Source organism: Chrysemys picta, chromosome 8, assembly GCF_011386835.1.
Source record: "Chrysemys picta bellii isolate R12L10 chromosome 8, ASM1138683v2, whole genome shotgun sequence".
In the NCBI taxonomy this organism is placed as follows: domain Eukaryota; kingdom Metazoa; phylum Chordata; order Testudines; family Emydidae; genus Chrysemys; species Chrysemys picta.
In genome coordinates this window covers 53,073,228-53,087,756 of record NC_088798.1, presented here as the reverse complement: position 1 = coordinate 53,087,756, position 14,529 = coordinate 53,073,228, and the positions used below count along the sequence as shown (strand labels likewise).

The 14,529-nt window shown below is 42.7% G+C and overlaps 1 protein-coding gene across 3 annotated transcripts in view; it reads left to right on the top strand.

The window, feature by feature from the left end:
- Positions 1-6,061: 6,061 nt before the first annotated feature.
- Positions 6,062-14,529, top strand: part of HMCN1 (hemicentin 1) — a 335,176-nt gene continuing 326,708 nt past the window's right edge. For all 3 annotated transcript variants that reach the window (XM_065554460.1, XM_065554461.1, XM_065554459.1), the window contains exon 1: positions 6,062-6,747. In XM_065554460.1, coding sequence (XP_065410532.1) covers positions 6,462-6,747 — 286 coding nt within the window. In that variant the 5' untranslated portion in view covers positions 6,062-6,461. The remainder of the gene's footprint in view (positions 6,748-14,529) is intronic.

The following is a 14,529-nucleotide window of genomic DNA, read 5'->3' as shown; positions in this document are numbered from 1 at the left end:
ATGGCCCCACAATATGCCAACATTTTTATGGCTGACATGGAACAATGATTCCTCAGCTCTTGTCCACTCACGCCCTGTCAAGGCTCCTTCCCCACTCTGAACTTTAGGGTACAGATGTGGGGGCCTGCATGAAAACTTCTAAGCTTAACTACCAGCTTAGATCTGGTCCGCTGCCACTACTCCCAGTGTGCTAATTCCCTTCCCTGGGTAGCCTTGAGAGACTCTTCACCAATTCCCTGGTGAATACAGATCCAAACCCCTTGGATCTTAAAACAAGGAGAAATTAACCATCCCCCCTCCTTTCTCCCACCAACTCCTGGTGGATCAAGATCCAACCCCCTTGGATCTAAAAAACAGGGAAAATCAATAAGGTTCTTAAACAGAAGGCTTTTAATTAAAGAAAAAGGTAAAAATCATCTTTGTAAAATCAGGATGGAAAATAACTTTACAGGGTAATCAAACTTAAAGAACCCAGAGGAATCCCCCTCTAGCCTTAGGTTCAAAGTTACAGCAAACAGAAGTAAACAGCCTAGTAAAAGGCACATTTACAAGTTGAGAAAACAAAGATAAAACTACCACGCCTTGCCTGGCTGTACTTAAAAGTTTGAAATATGAGAGACTTGTTCAGAAAGATTTGGAGAGCCTGGATTGATGTCTGGTCCCTCTTAGTCCCAAGAGCGAACACTCCCCAAAAACAAAGAGCACAAACAAAAGCCTCCTCCCCACCAAGATTTGAAAGTATCTTGTCCCCTTATTGGTCCTTTGGGTCAGGTGTCAGCCAGGTTACCTGAGCTTCTTAACCCTTTACAGGTAAAAGGATTTTGGAGTCTTTGGCCAGGAGGGATTTTATAGTATTGTACACAGAAGGGCTGTTACCCTTCCCTTTATAGTTATGACACGCCCCTTCTCTACCTACGCTACATTGATGACATCTTACTCATCTGGACCCATGGGAAGGAGACCCTGGAAGAATTCCACCATGATTTCAACAGCTTCCACCCCACTCAGCCTGGACCAATCTACACGGGAGATCCACTTACTAGACACCACAGTACAAATAAACGATGGCCAGCAACACCATCACAGGACCTAACCAGATCAGCTACAACATCACCGGCTCATTCACCTGCACATCCACCAATGTTATATATGCCATCATGTGCCAGCATGAGCACCTCACCCTCCCTGATTGAACTAACCTCATTATTTCCATACTGATTTATACCTGCTATGTACATTGGCCAAACTGGACAGTCACTACGCAAGAGGATAAATGGACACAAGTCAGATATCAGGAATGGCAATATACAAAAACCTGTAGGAGAACACTTCAACCTCCGTGGCCACATAATAGCAGATGTAAAGGTAGCCATCTTACAGCAAAAAAACTTAAGAATCAGACTCCAAAGAGAAACTGTTGAGCTCCAGTTCATTTGCAAATTTGACACCATCAGATCAGGATTAAACAAAGACTGTGAATGGCTATCCAACTACAGAAGCAGTTTCTCCTCCCTTGGTGTTCACACCTCAACTGCTAGCAGAGCACCTCACCCTCCCTGATTGAACTAACCTCGTTATCTCCATACTGATTTATCCCTGCCTCTGGAAATTTCCATTACTTGCGTCTGATGAAGTGGGCATTCACCCACGAAAGCTTATACTCCAATACTTCTGTTAGTCTTAAAGGTGCCACAGGACCCTCTGTTGCTTTTTACAGATTCAGACTAACACAGCTACCTCTCTGATACCTAACTTTGTAGTGTAGACCAGGCCTTATTTTCCTTCCAATCTTTCTTTTTTCAATCTGTTCATTCTCCCTTTCATTGTCTCTGCCCCACCTCCAGCTATTTATCCTGTTTCAGTCTTGTTCTTCCTCTCTGCCCCACTAATCTCTATCATTTTCTCTTTTTCCCTGTCCCCATTCACCAAGTAACCTTTCTTCTGTCGTTCCCTTTTCCTCACTGACTCCTTTCCTCATATGCCACCACCCACTAGGATTTCCAACTTTCTAACTGCTGAAAACTGGACAGCCTGCCCTGCTCCTTCCCACAAGGCCCTGCCCTGCCTCTTCCTCCAGGCCCCCCTCGTTTCTCTCTCCCCCTCCCTCCGTCGCTCCCTCTCTCCCTGTCCCAGGACTCACCTGCCAACTGCAGAGCCGGCTGGGAGGAGCTGATGCAGAGCCTGCCTGCCTGCGCAGTCAGGGCATGGCAAGGTGGAGGGAGGGGGGGTCAGTCCCTGGAGCAAGGGGCCAGGGCAGGTGTGACAGAGTAGGGAGTGGGGCAGATTGACCGGGGAGTGTTGCAGGGGAGTTTTGTTGGGACTGTCTGCATTGATGATGGGATACCAGGGTGTGACTTAACTTGAGGGATGATACCTGAGCATGTAACCTGAACTCAGGAGGGGAGGTTGGGGCCAGGTGACACCTTTTGCACAGGAAACTGGACAAAGGCTGGAGGAGGAGCTGGGGGGAGGCTGGGTGAGACTGCTGGAGGGGGTTTCAGTTTTTGGAGCTTTTGGAAACGGAGGGAACCCCAGGACTGGGGTCTAAGCTCCCTGCCCCACAGAAGGACTTGACTGAGGGGTCCTGGTTGTATCTACAAACTCTGCTTGGGACTGTGTTCCTGTCGTCCAATAAACCTTCCATTTTACTGGCTGGATGAGAGTCATGGTGAATTGCAGGAAGTGGGGGTGCAGGGCCCTGACTCCCCCACACTTTGTGACAGCAGGGAAACTGGGGCACAGCGGGGCAGAGGGGGGTGGACAGGATTCCTCCTCCTCCATGTACCTACCTCTGTGCTGGAGAGGCTGGAGCCAGTCGGGAACCAGCCACCCTCTTCTCTCTGTGAGCAGCTGAGCAGAGAGCAGCTCCCCTAGGCTCTGGCCGCAGCTGCTGCTCTTCCTGCCCCTTGGTGGCAGAGGCTGGTTACTGTGGGTAACCGGACTTTCCGGTTGAAAGCTAGACACCTGGCAACCCTATCACCCACTTTTACTGCTGCCTTTCTCCCAGGACACCACAGTCCATATTGTTGTTATTCCCCATTCTGCATTGCTATCTATGTCCCCAAGGAGATGAGTGTGTGTGTGTGTGTGTGTGTGTGTGTGTGTGTGCTTGTGCACTTAAGGATCAATAAAAATACCTTCATTAGTCAACTTCTGGACTGAAGTCTTTGCTTCTTCCAGTACTTTTTCAATGGATAGCTCTCTGATTGATCCAAATGTAGCTTCTATTGCTGGACAAAGATCTACTACTGTTGTAGCAGATGCCTGGATGGCATTGTTTAATGACCCAAGTGGTTTCAAAAGTAGACTTACAAGAGAAAGAATGGCAATCGTCTTCTCTGAACGTAGTAGCAAAAGTAATCCACCAGCCTCACTACTTAGATCCATCCCATCTTGGTAGATACTTTCCAAAGCCAGTAATAACGGCTGGAGTAATTTAAAGACAACAGCCAAGGATCGCTCATGAGAAAACCAGAGAGTTTTCTCAGGTTGGACTAATTTGAACTTCAGTCCAAGTGTATCTGCTATATTTTCCAAGATATTCAGTCTTTCTGGATTCTTGCTGAAAAAAGAATATAATGAAGATATTAAATGTATAGCTTTTTTAATGTCTTTTGAAGAGTCTGCAGCTCATACTAGTGCTAGTTGGAGTAGATGGCCTCTGCAGTGTGTATAGGAGAGATTAGGGTTACACTTTTCTCTGAGCAAAGCTCGTACTCCACCATGTCTTCCAGAGAAGTTTGCAGCTCCATCAAATGCACAAGCAGCCATCTCTTTGGGGTCCAATTCACAAGCATTTAACTCTTCTAAGCTGTGGGTTGTCACAGATGCAGCTGATGTGTCTTCTATAACTTGAACATCTAGAAATGCATCTACCTATCACTGACATCAAGATAACATACACAATGACTTAATACTTGATGCCCATTTGCATTGGTGTATTCATCAGCCATGTATGCAAATTTTTTGAATGTGGTGAGAGAGTTCTTTACTTTTTCAACTGTTGAATCTTTCACTCTTGCACCACATGCTTCTAGCCAGTCAGTTGAGTTTCTTGCAGAAAGATAATGAGCATTTGCTGGTCTTGTTCGGAACCAGTGTTCAACTTCAGGATGAACAAGTGATAATGCACATAACATTGGTCTCCAGTTTGTAGCGTGTGGTATCTCTTGCTTAAATAGAAAGTATGATGCTACAGCCATGTTTGTTCACATGAACTTTGTTGTGTCTCCAGCATTCTTAACAGCCTCATTAACACTCATCAGTGTTGTCCTTGGTCAGTGGAGACTCAGAATTCAGAGGTCCTTTCACATGAGTTCACTTCCCACATGGGGGGCAAGAAGGCACCTTGCTTGTTCCTCCAGCTGCTCACTTTTTGCTCTGGCCACTGTTGTTGTGCCACCGTTCATTCCATCGTTCTGTTGCCAATGGCCCTGCGCCATCACCTTCTGCTGCCACCTGCCACTGTGATCTCTGCTAGTTGGTCTCTTGAGGTTCCACACAGTTCTCAGTGATTTCAGCTGAGCTCTCAGTGGGGGAACCTCACTGCTAGTGCAGACTGGGCCGTCTCTTCCACAGAAACACTGTCCCACAGCAGGTCTAAGCATTTAGACCTGATTATCAGTTATTTCAGCTGTAGTGGTCACTTACCAAAACAAAAGACTATCTATGGAGCCTAATCAGCTCTGTCTTTAAACAGTGAAGAGGGGCAAGTCAAATAGTACTTGTGACTCAAGCAGACCATCAAACAAAACACCTGTCCCCACACTCTCTCTTGATGCCCTCAATCAGCACAAGCTAAGTACAGTTCTACTGCCCTTTACTCTTACAATAAGAATAACAACATTTTGTCCCCCTCCCCCCCACATTCAAGTGATTTGTAACCCAACCCCAGCCAAAATCTATCACTTGGGCAATGCAGCTCTGTTTGCTGGATACCTAGGTAGATTAGGTGTGAATGTAAATACAATCTGGTCCTGAAACCTTTCCCCCCAGCCCCCAGCTCATCACTAGCTATCAGGGAGAGCTCATTTAGACTTTGCTTACAAATCATCATTTGAAATTATTAAGTTGGCCAACATCACCGAAATGAATGACATTGTCATAAAAAACAACAGCTGTATAAGGAAGCTAGTCTATGTTCAAACTTTTCAAATCTATTCTACTTTTTCAGATACACATATTTTATCATACACTATATGCTTTTAAAGTGTGTATTAATGTTTCAATTTCAATTCAAATTTCCAAACAGTCACTAAATTGGCAACACTGCATGTAATTAATTCACAAAACTGAGGGGTGGGGGGTGTTGGGGAAATTCAGGGGGGGGGTTACACCTAGGAGGGGTGTAGGGAAATCCCTGCCTCACTCTCCACTTGTAGGAGTGAAAGCTTGAGTAGTGTGTGGGTTGGGCTAGCTAGCTAGACCACAAAGACATTGGAAGGATGTAGGCCACTGTGATTTCTTTTTACTCCAGATCACTGCAAATGTAAGTGAATGGAGAAGAGCTGGGGTGTGTGTGGGGGGGGGACCGAGGGTCACTGGGGAAATTCCTTGGGTTGCACTGCCCAGTGGAAATATTTCTTCTCCCTCCCTCCCCCCCCCCAGCCCCCTGGCAGGTTGTGAGGGGCAGTCAGCTTATTTTCCCCTTTGTGGAAGGAGGGGTTCATATCAGGATCTCCCCGCCCCTAAGGTTGAGAGGGAGTACTAGGATTATCCATGTCCTCCTAGCTCAGGAATGTGCAGACCCAATCCTGGTGAGTACATTGTTCCTAATCACTAATGGAAACATTCAGCTCCCCTGACTGTCACAGAGTGGTGGGGAAACCACACATCTGGGGCGAATTTCCTGCTTATGGCTCAGTCCTGCTTTTATTGTTATCACTGAAAGTTTTGCTCCAAGTGATTCTGTGGCACTCAAGTGACCCAATAAACATGTTTAAAAGTCTCCCTGAAAAAGGGCCTCTAAGGCAAATGCAGGGGGAGAACGGGTGACCAATGGGAAGCCGAGGCTGGGCTAGGCATCCGCTCCTTGTGTCTCACAGCAGCAGTTGGGAACCTCAGGCTCTGGCCAAAGACTCCAACAGCAGCAGCAGCAGCACATTGGGAGCCTCTCGCCAAAGATTCCAGCAGCAGCAGCAACACACACAGTAGGGCATAGATGGGACTCTCTCTCCTCACTCCATGAGACACTACAAAAGTCCTGCAGACAAGTAGAAAGGGAAAGGAGAGAAACCAGAAATTACACACAAACAAAAGCTGCTGCATCCCTCTCCCTTCCTCTCTCAAAGGGCTGGTGGAGTGTGTGGGTGTGAGGGGAAGAGCAATTCAGATCTAAGTTGTGCAGAAAAGGTTTTGTTTTGTTTGTTTTTTAAAAAGTTCAAATGTATTTCTCCACTGCAGTGGAAGCCCTCTGACACTTAGTGAGTACTAAGCACGCTACTTAGGCACTGGGGAGAAAAATGATTTCCCGTGGAAATATCCCTATCTGGAGAGTGGGATTCTGCATAGGATTCTTGCTGGCTCTCTTTTCTTCTTGCTATGCACAAGATGCCAGTGCAGAGGAGCCCAGAGCTGAAGAAATCCCAGAGGGAGCATCCACCTTGGCATTTGTGTTTGATGTGACTGGCTCTATGTATGATGACTTAGTTCAAGTTATTGAAGGGGCATCTAAAATTTTGGAAACCTCTCTGAAAAGACCTAAGAAACCACTTTACAACTTTGCTTTGGTGCCTTTCCACGATCCAGGTAAGGAAATATTTTTCCAAGTCCAATTAACTGGGAAGATCTATGTGTATGTGTGTTAAGATTTTGGTGTCATCTGCTGAATTAAGTAAATGCAGTATTTAATATGTAAAGGCAAAGGGTTGTAACCACATTTTAGAAAGGGTGAGCAAGTAGCACAAAGCACAGAATTCTCCTGGGAAATGAAATAAAAAATAAAAGTCAACTTCGTGCACTTTCATAGATCAGTGCATACATATCTTGTTTAATGTCTGTCACCCTTTTTATATGGAATTCTCAACCAGAATAATTTGCCAATAACAAGTTACATTCTGTTAACTCACTCCCTCCTGTCATGTGCATACACAAATATGCATTGTCACCTCTGAGTGCTGAATACGCCTGTATTTCCCCATCAGATACACACAAATTGATTTTAAAACATGCACACGCACACAGACTTTGAAAGGATCCACTATTGCTCTTGCAAAAGCCATTTTATGTTAAAACTAGACTTCGTCCTACTAAAGAACATAAAAGAATTTTGGACTACAGAGTTCCATTACCTACACCAACAGAATCACGTCTCCTGCCTCCTCTGAAAAAATCGCACATTTGTTTGTAGTCTTCGTGTACTTCTTCAACAAGCTTTCTGTGAAACAAGTAGCTATTCTACTGTGCTGCTTTTGTAGCTCACGTCTTTCCCTTTCTGCTGTATATCTTGCCTTCCTATTTTTCAGTATCTGTTTTTTGTCCTTTTCCTATCCCTTTTCTCTGGCTTTCTCCTCTTCCCTTGTCAAACCTCTCTTAGTGTCTTGAAGTAGCCAGCACACACAGAAGTTCAAACCAAACTTTTTTTAACAAAATCCCAAACCAAAAAAATCTATTTTAGAACATGAGTTTCCTGGTTCTAGTTTCCTCTGAGACACTTCAGATTGCAACATTCTAGGAATCAGTCACAGGAACTCAGGTAGGACTCCCTTCCCCCTATTTCAGATATTTAGGCGCTTTGAGTGACGCCATCAATGTAAAAAAGAGAACCACCCCCTTCCAGATATCTGCCTGCAAACTGTTTACCTGATATTGTCAAAAATAACAGCTAATATCTATAATGCTGAAAGATTATTGAAAAAATCATATTTTCTTTTTTCAGTATGTCTATTTGATGCATTTTTATATTTACTATGTTTTTATAAGTTGTCCATCATGATATCAGACTGCCTTCTATGAAACCAGTGAGTTTCACTATTTCTTCTGTGAAGGCAGTCAGTTTCCTTTGTCTTTCTGTTGCTGCCTGAAACACACACTTAAAAAGTAGGATATGGTGACTGTAAAGCCACAAAAATCAGCGAGGGGGGATTCTGGGTTGACTGTAGGGTCTGAAACAACTTTTATGTCATTTTAAAAAAATCATCTGGATTTCAGGTTGACAGTTCCCTTTTGATTTTCTTGCCTTTTAATTTTAAAACTTTTATTTTTCAATGGAAGATTGACCAAATGCATTCTAAACAGAAAAAATTCCCCCATAGAGTGATTCACTATAACAGCTAACCAGCTGCTCTGCTTTTTAGGATGATTTGTTCTGGAACACTTTTCTCAAACCCAAAAGCAGGAAGGTAATTTTTGTCAGGCAAAGACATTAAAAAAAAGTTAGTATAGATTTGCTCCTTCCCTTTGCTCCTCCCTAGCTTTGGGTAGGACACCCAACTTATATTTCAGTGATTCTTTCAATGTTTTGCTTGTATTGCAGGTTACTTTTAAATCTCATTTCCATAAATCCTCTTTTCATTCCAATCCCCTCTGTGTTCTCTCCCTCAGTCACTCTATTCCTTTTGCCTACTCTTCCCTATGGTTTTTCCTTTTACAGTCTCTCACTCCCCTCCTCTTTTCACTGTCTCTGCAGTCTCCTTGCTCTCATTTCAGTCTGGTTTCCCACCTCTGTCTTCCATCCCTCTTTGTTGCTCCCCCCAATGCACAGGAACCACAATTCCAGTGCCACTTTCTTTCCCAAAACCCAGGAAGCCCCCTCCCCTCATTGTCTCTTTCCTTCCACCTCCCAGGAAATCCCTTTCCTTGATTACTTAAATGTTAACATTTCATTTAGTTATTAAAATGATAACTAAACCCTTATACATTGGAAAGCATTCAGCAAAGCCTGTTTGCAGTATCAAATTTTACATTATTATAATCTGTTTTGCATCTTTAGATGAAAGCTCAGCTTCCACATATAGCCTTGGAAGTCAAGATTTTGTACAAAGTGATCATTTGGTCCACTTCAGTGAATGTTTTAAAGTGGAAAATAAATACTGTCGTCTTAAATCTACAATAATTTTTGCTTTCTTAATTTTTGAAAACTCTACTTCTGTAATTTCCCTCCCCCCCTTCCCCCACAAGCCAATAGCAATTTCTCCCATATTGGCTTCTTCTACCTTGAATCATAGGAATAGCAATTGCCATATCTGATCAGACTCTGATGTGTCAAGTCCAGTATCCTATCGCTGAGAGTGGCCAATACCAGGTGCTTCAAAAGATGGTTAAGAAACTCTGTGTTCCAGAATTGGTCACTAATCTTATGGATCTAGTACAGAGTCGAATTCCTACAAATCTAGAATAATAATCACTGGCTCTCAGACTGCATTGTGTCCCATTTCTTGGCCCATATCTAATGCTATTCTTTTTGAAATTCTGTTAGTTGAAGTGGTGGCTATGAGAGATTCTTTAAGTTATGCCTGTCTGGTCATTATTTAAGATTTGAATGATTCCACTCTGTGATTTGCCTTATGCTCAGCTGCTAGACAGGCAAACTGGCTAGTTCTTCTTTTTTTGTGAGGTGTTGGTGTCCATTATGTATACTTTCCAACAGGTGTCCTGCAAGGAGTGTGGGACCACACTATGAATGCAATAGGTAATTAGACCTTCATCTTCAAAGACTTCCACTGTCTTTGCATGTCGTGGTCTCAGCTGTGATGTCATTTGAAAGACTTTGAGGCTCTTCCAGTGTGCCATGCTTATTAGGAAAGTCCAGTCTTGTCAGTCATAATTTTTTTTTAAACAAAAAGTTATTTGGTGCATCACATCAAGTAAATGTTCATTAAAAAAAAAGATTGTGCCCTGCTTATCCATTTCTGACACACAAACTATCAAATGACTTCTGAGTTCTTTAAAAGTCCTGCTATCTCGGACACAAATGGTAATATATTGTACAGTATTGTATATGTTATCTCAATGCTGCAGTATAAATGTATGGACACAATGTGTTTTTGAGGTGGTGGAGATGAATACAGTTTTAATAACATCTAAGCCAAATGACTGTCCCCTTGTAGAAGAGAAAAAATTAACCACTAGAGATGGGACCTATTTAGAGAGAGATTGAATACCTATAGTTTGAGAGTTGGAATCTGGGATTTGGATTGGTCCAGAATGGTGGTCCGCACAAAACTAAGTTCTGGATTTAGGTTCTGATTGTATCTTATCCCTCCATTGAAATTTTGGGTAGTTTTGATCAATCCCATTCCACCCCTTTTTTAACCCCAGACCAGTCTTCTGATAATAACTAACCACTGTGTTAAGTTCCATGTACTTGTGAAGCATCCAGTATATCTGAGTGGGGTTTGGCAATCAGTTTGCCAATGCCTAAAGAAGAAAGTAGAAGTTGCATAGACTGTGCAGGTTGCTATTGACAAAGAAATCTCCAGCAAACATTTATATCCCATGGCAAAGTTTTATTACAAAACTAAATTAAGGAGGGTTGGCACAGGGAAATTTTGCATCAGAACTAAAGCTCAAGATCAAAGACTATTTTTGCAGTTGTCTGTGTTTGGTTCTGACATCCCACTAGTTAACTCTCATTGAGTTCAGTGGGAGTAGGACCAGATCCAGAATGCCTGTATTTAATGACTGTGGCCAGCCAGCTCGCTCTTTTATGCCATGAAGGAATTTTGGAATGGAAAATGAGACTAATGGGACAGATTAATCCTTGGTGCTACTTTGTTAAAGCAAATGGAGACACACCAGAAAGGAATTTGGTCCCATGTGGTTCTGGCTGTATTTTAAACAAATATTTTTAGTAAATGTCTGTTTTAAAGAATAAACAATCATAATTTTATCTTAATTTACAAGGAAAAATGAAGGTAAGATAATTACTTTACCATGAAATATAAATTTCAGCTAATGCATTAGATATGTAACTGAGAGAACATGAACAATATGTTGTACACATCTTGTATTTTTAAAGGTAGCCCAGTTATAAATATGGCACCTTAATGTGACACCCAGATTCCAGATCTTCTTATAAAAGGAACGCATTTTAAAATTAGGCCCCAAATGTTTAGGAAGGTTCCCACTCCCAACCCAGCTCCTCAGAAATGGAGTACAATGTTCTGTTCGTAAATTCTGCTATGTTTAACTTGAATGTTTTGGACCACATGAGAACCAATAATTGTTGTTGTTTGTGTAATTTTATTGAAAAACTTTTTATATGTATTTGTTTTAGACATGGGTCTTATTTTCTCTTGAGAATTTGATGGAAGTCGTGTTTCTGTAATAATGTCACACTGGGGATTGTGTGAACATTCTAGTGAATTTGATAATCCTTGCTAATTAACACCTTGCACTTCTGCAGGATCATCAATCTGAGGCTCTCAAAGCACTTCACAAACATAAATGAATTAGGTTTTATGTCATGCCTATAGGTGGTAGGAAAGTATTATCTCCATTTTACAGACGGGGAAAGAGGTTTAGCAAAGCTAAATGACTTTTTTAGAGTCACATCATGGGTCTATCATCTGTGGCAGAGCTGCGGATAGAACCACATCTCAAATAGTCCCACTTCTGTGCTTTGCCCACTAATCCTGAAAAGGAGTACGGTCACAATACCATGTTTAACTTTACAGTGTCATTACTTTGACATACCGTTGGCTGGCATTGCCATTACAATGTATTGGTTGCTGTGCTATACAATAGTTTGGAACATGTTCAGAAGGCCATAGGAGGGTTCTTTTTGGATACATGATTATATGTCTTGGGGACAACACAAGGCATAACAACAGACCTTTTAGTGGCACTGAATTAAAAGGTTTCATACTTTTGAAATGAAAAAGTGCTGCAGTGTAGCCTAATCAATGGTAAAGAGAGATGTGAAGCTGAGTGCAGGAATGGTAAAATATGAACCCTTCTTTGTGTCAACTACAGCACTGAAAAATCCACTTGCACATAATGCATGGTATATTGTCCCCAGTGAGTAACAGTAAGCCATCTATCTCTGCACAATTTGAACTTTGATTTAAAAGTATTCCCTTATGGTTGCAAATATGAACCAATGTATTTCTGTCTACAAATAGACAATAGCATTGCCTCTGCTGTTGCTTATAAGTTTCCCAAGCAACGGCAAAATAAAATTAATAAGACACTTGCCAGTATTACTGTGGTATTCAGAGCTCCTCTGATAGCTTATCTCCAGTGTGTTGCCTTGAATTTTCCCATTTTGGGCCATCACTCATCACTTGGATAAGCCTTTGTCCAGGAGGTATAGTCCTCTGGCTAATGGGTGTCTAGTAAAGTTTTCAGGCTATTTATGAACTCATTTAAATTGGCTGCCTGAAGCCACTTTTACTTTAGGAGGTTAAAGTATATTAGAGGCACCCTAGATAAGAAGGCCTTTTACCTATTCTATCCCCTGGGGGAGATGGAGGAGGGGACTTTCTGAACATAATTCTCTTGTGTTCCCATGGGGAGGGTGTGACGTTCCCCTGTGGTGTTATCCAGACCGGTGATTTGCTAGGTCACTCCAATCCTTGACTCTGGGAGCCAGCTTTACTCTGCTCTGCTGTGAGAACCCCCACTCCTGGGCTGTTCACGCACAGCATCTGACATGTAAGCTGCTCCTTGGATTGTGCAACTGAACGACACTAGCCAATATCTTCGGTCCCTGCACAACCCTAGGAACCTCCGACATGCAATGTCCAGTTATGCCTGCTGTACATTGCAAGCTTATATGAGTTTGTCAATTTAACAAAGAAATTGATACATGCCAGGCTTGTTATTCCAAGGGGAAATCTCTGACACGCTTCAAACCAAACGCACTGCTTCAGGTAGGATAAACAAACAGGATTTACTAACTACAAAGATAGATTTTAAATGATTATAAGTCAAAGCATAACAAGTCGGATTTGGTCAAATGAAATAAAAGCAAAGCGCATTCTAAGCTGATCTTAACACTTTCAATGTCCTTACAAACTTAGATGCTTCTCACCACAGGCTGGTTGGTTGCCCTTCAGCCAGGGTCTCCCCTTTGATCAGCGCTTCAGTCGCTTGGTGGTGAGGTCTGTAGATGGAGGTGGAAGAGAGAGGAAGAGCATGGCAAACGTCGCTCCCTTTTATCATGTCCTTTCTTCCCTCTTGGCTTTGCCTCCCCCCCTTCAGAGTCAGGTGAGCATTACATCATTGCAGTCCCAAACTGACCAAAGGAAGGGGGGTGACTCACTCGAGAGTCCAACAGATCCTTTGTTGTTGCCTAGGCCAGTGTCCTTTGTTCCTGGAGGCTGGGCTGGGTTTGTCCCATACATGCCCTGATGAGGTGTGAACTACTCCTCTGCTTCTGGAGAGTTTTTGCCTGGGTTTGCTTTAAGCTATCAGGACATATTTTCTGCCTCATAACTATATACATGAAATTACAACCTATAACATTACTATAACAACAATTACTATAACATTACCATAACAACAATGCTCAGTACATCATGAGCCTTCCAAAGACACTCAACATGACAAACTTTGCATTGGATACCACACAATCCTATTATAAGGATGAACATAGGGGTGTAGGGTGTTCCCCCGAAGTACAGAATGTCACAGAGGGAAACACTTCAAACCTCAGACCTTATGTTTTAGTGGGGAGCAGGAAAATGGATTGTTATATAACTGTATAGCATTCTAGTTAATGCACCATATCCCTGTTGCATCCCTAGAACTAGCAATTTCAGTGGGAATAGATGTGTGGATGAGTTTTCAGAGTATACTGGGATTGATCTTTTATGTGCAACAGTGTGTTGTAGCACAAGCATTCTTTGCATCCTGTGTGGCGGCAGTGGAAAGAACCATTCAGGATGTTTTACTAAAGCTGGTACAATGGCTTTGAGGCTTGCAAACAGATGCAGTGATGTGAGGGTGTGGTTCTTTTGACCCTTGATGCTGTGGAGTAAAGCTACCAGAGAGCCTCCAGTTATTCTTGCACATGGGGAAAAAAAGTGAGATATCAAGATTTCTGTGTGAGAGAGAGATTAAGCAAGACCGGTGCAAGCTGTGCACGTTCTAGGCAGACAGGTCACATGGCGCCCTCTCTCATATTTTGCTAACTCATTCTGCTCTAGAGTGCTTATGTGCAAACTGGAGTTCCAGTCCATCAGCCACTGAAGACACCAGCTTGAGTTCTCACATTCTGGTCCACTCCACTGCGAGCGTTCTCTGTTGCACAGGAGCTTTTCCCCTCTGCATTCAGGACATCTTTCCCCCTTACTAAGTAGGCTAAATTGTTTGATACATATTTATATCCAGTGTTTGGGTAATTTTGAGGGGAGAAAGAATAAAGTGCTTGCAGAAGAGGTCTCGGGGACAGGTTCTTGTGGGGAAAAGTTTTGATAACGCCTGATATTTGGTGGAATCTGGTGTATTGTCCAGAAGCATACGTGTGAGCCAAGCATAAAAATTACCCCAGGCATAGCTGTCAGAGTGATGTCTAAACTCCACTAGAGGCAGAGGAATCACTTTTTTTTCTCTCCCCTCAATTCAAATACTACTTTTATCAATAGA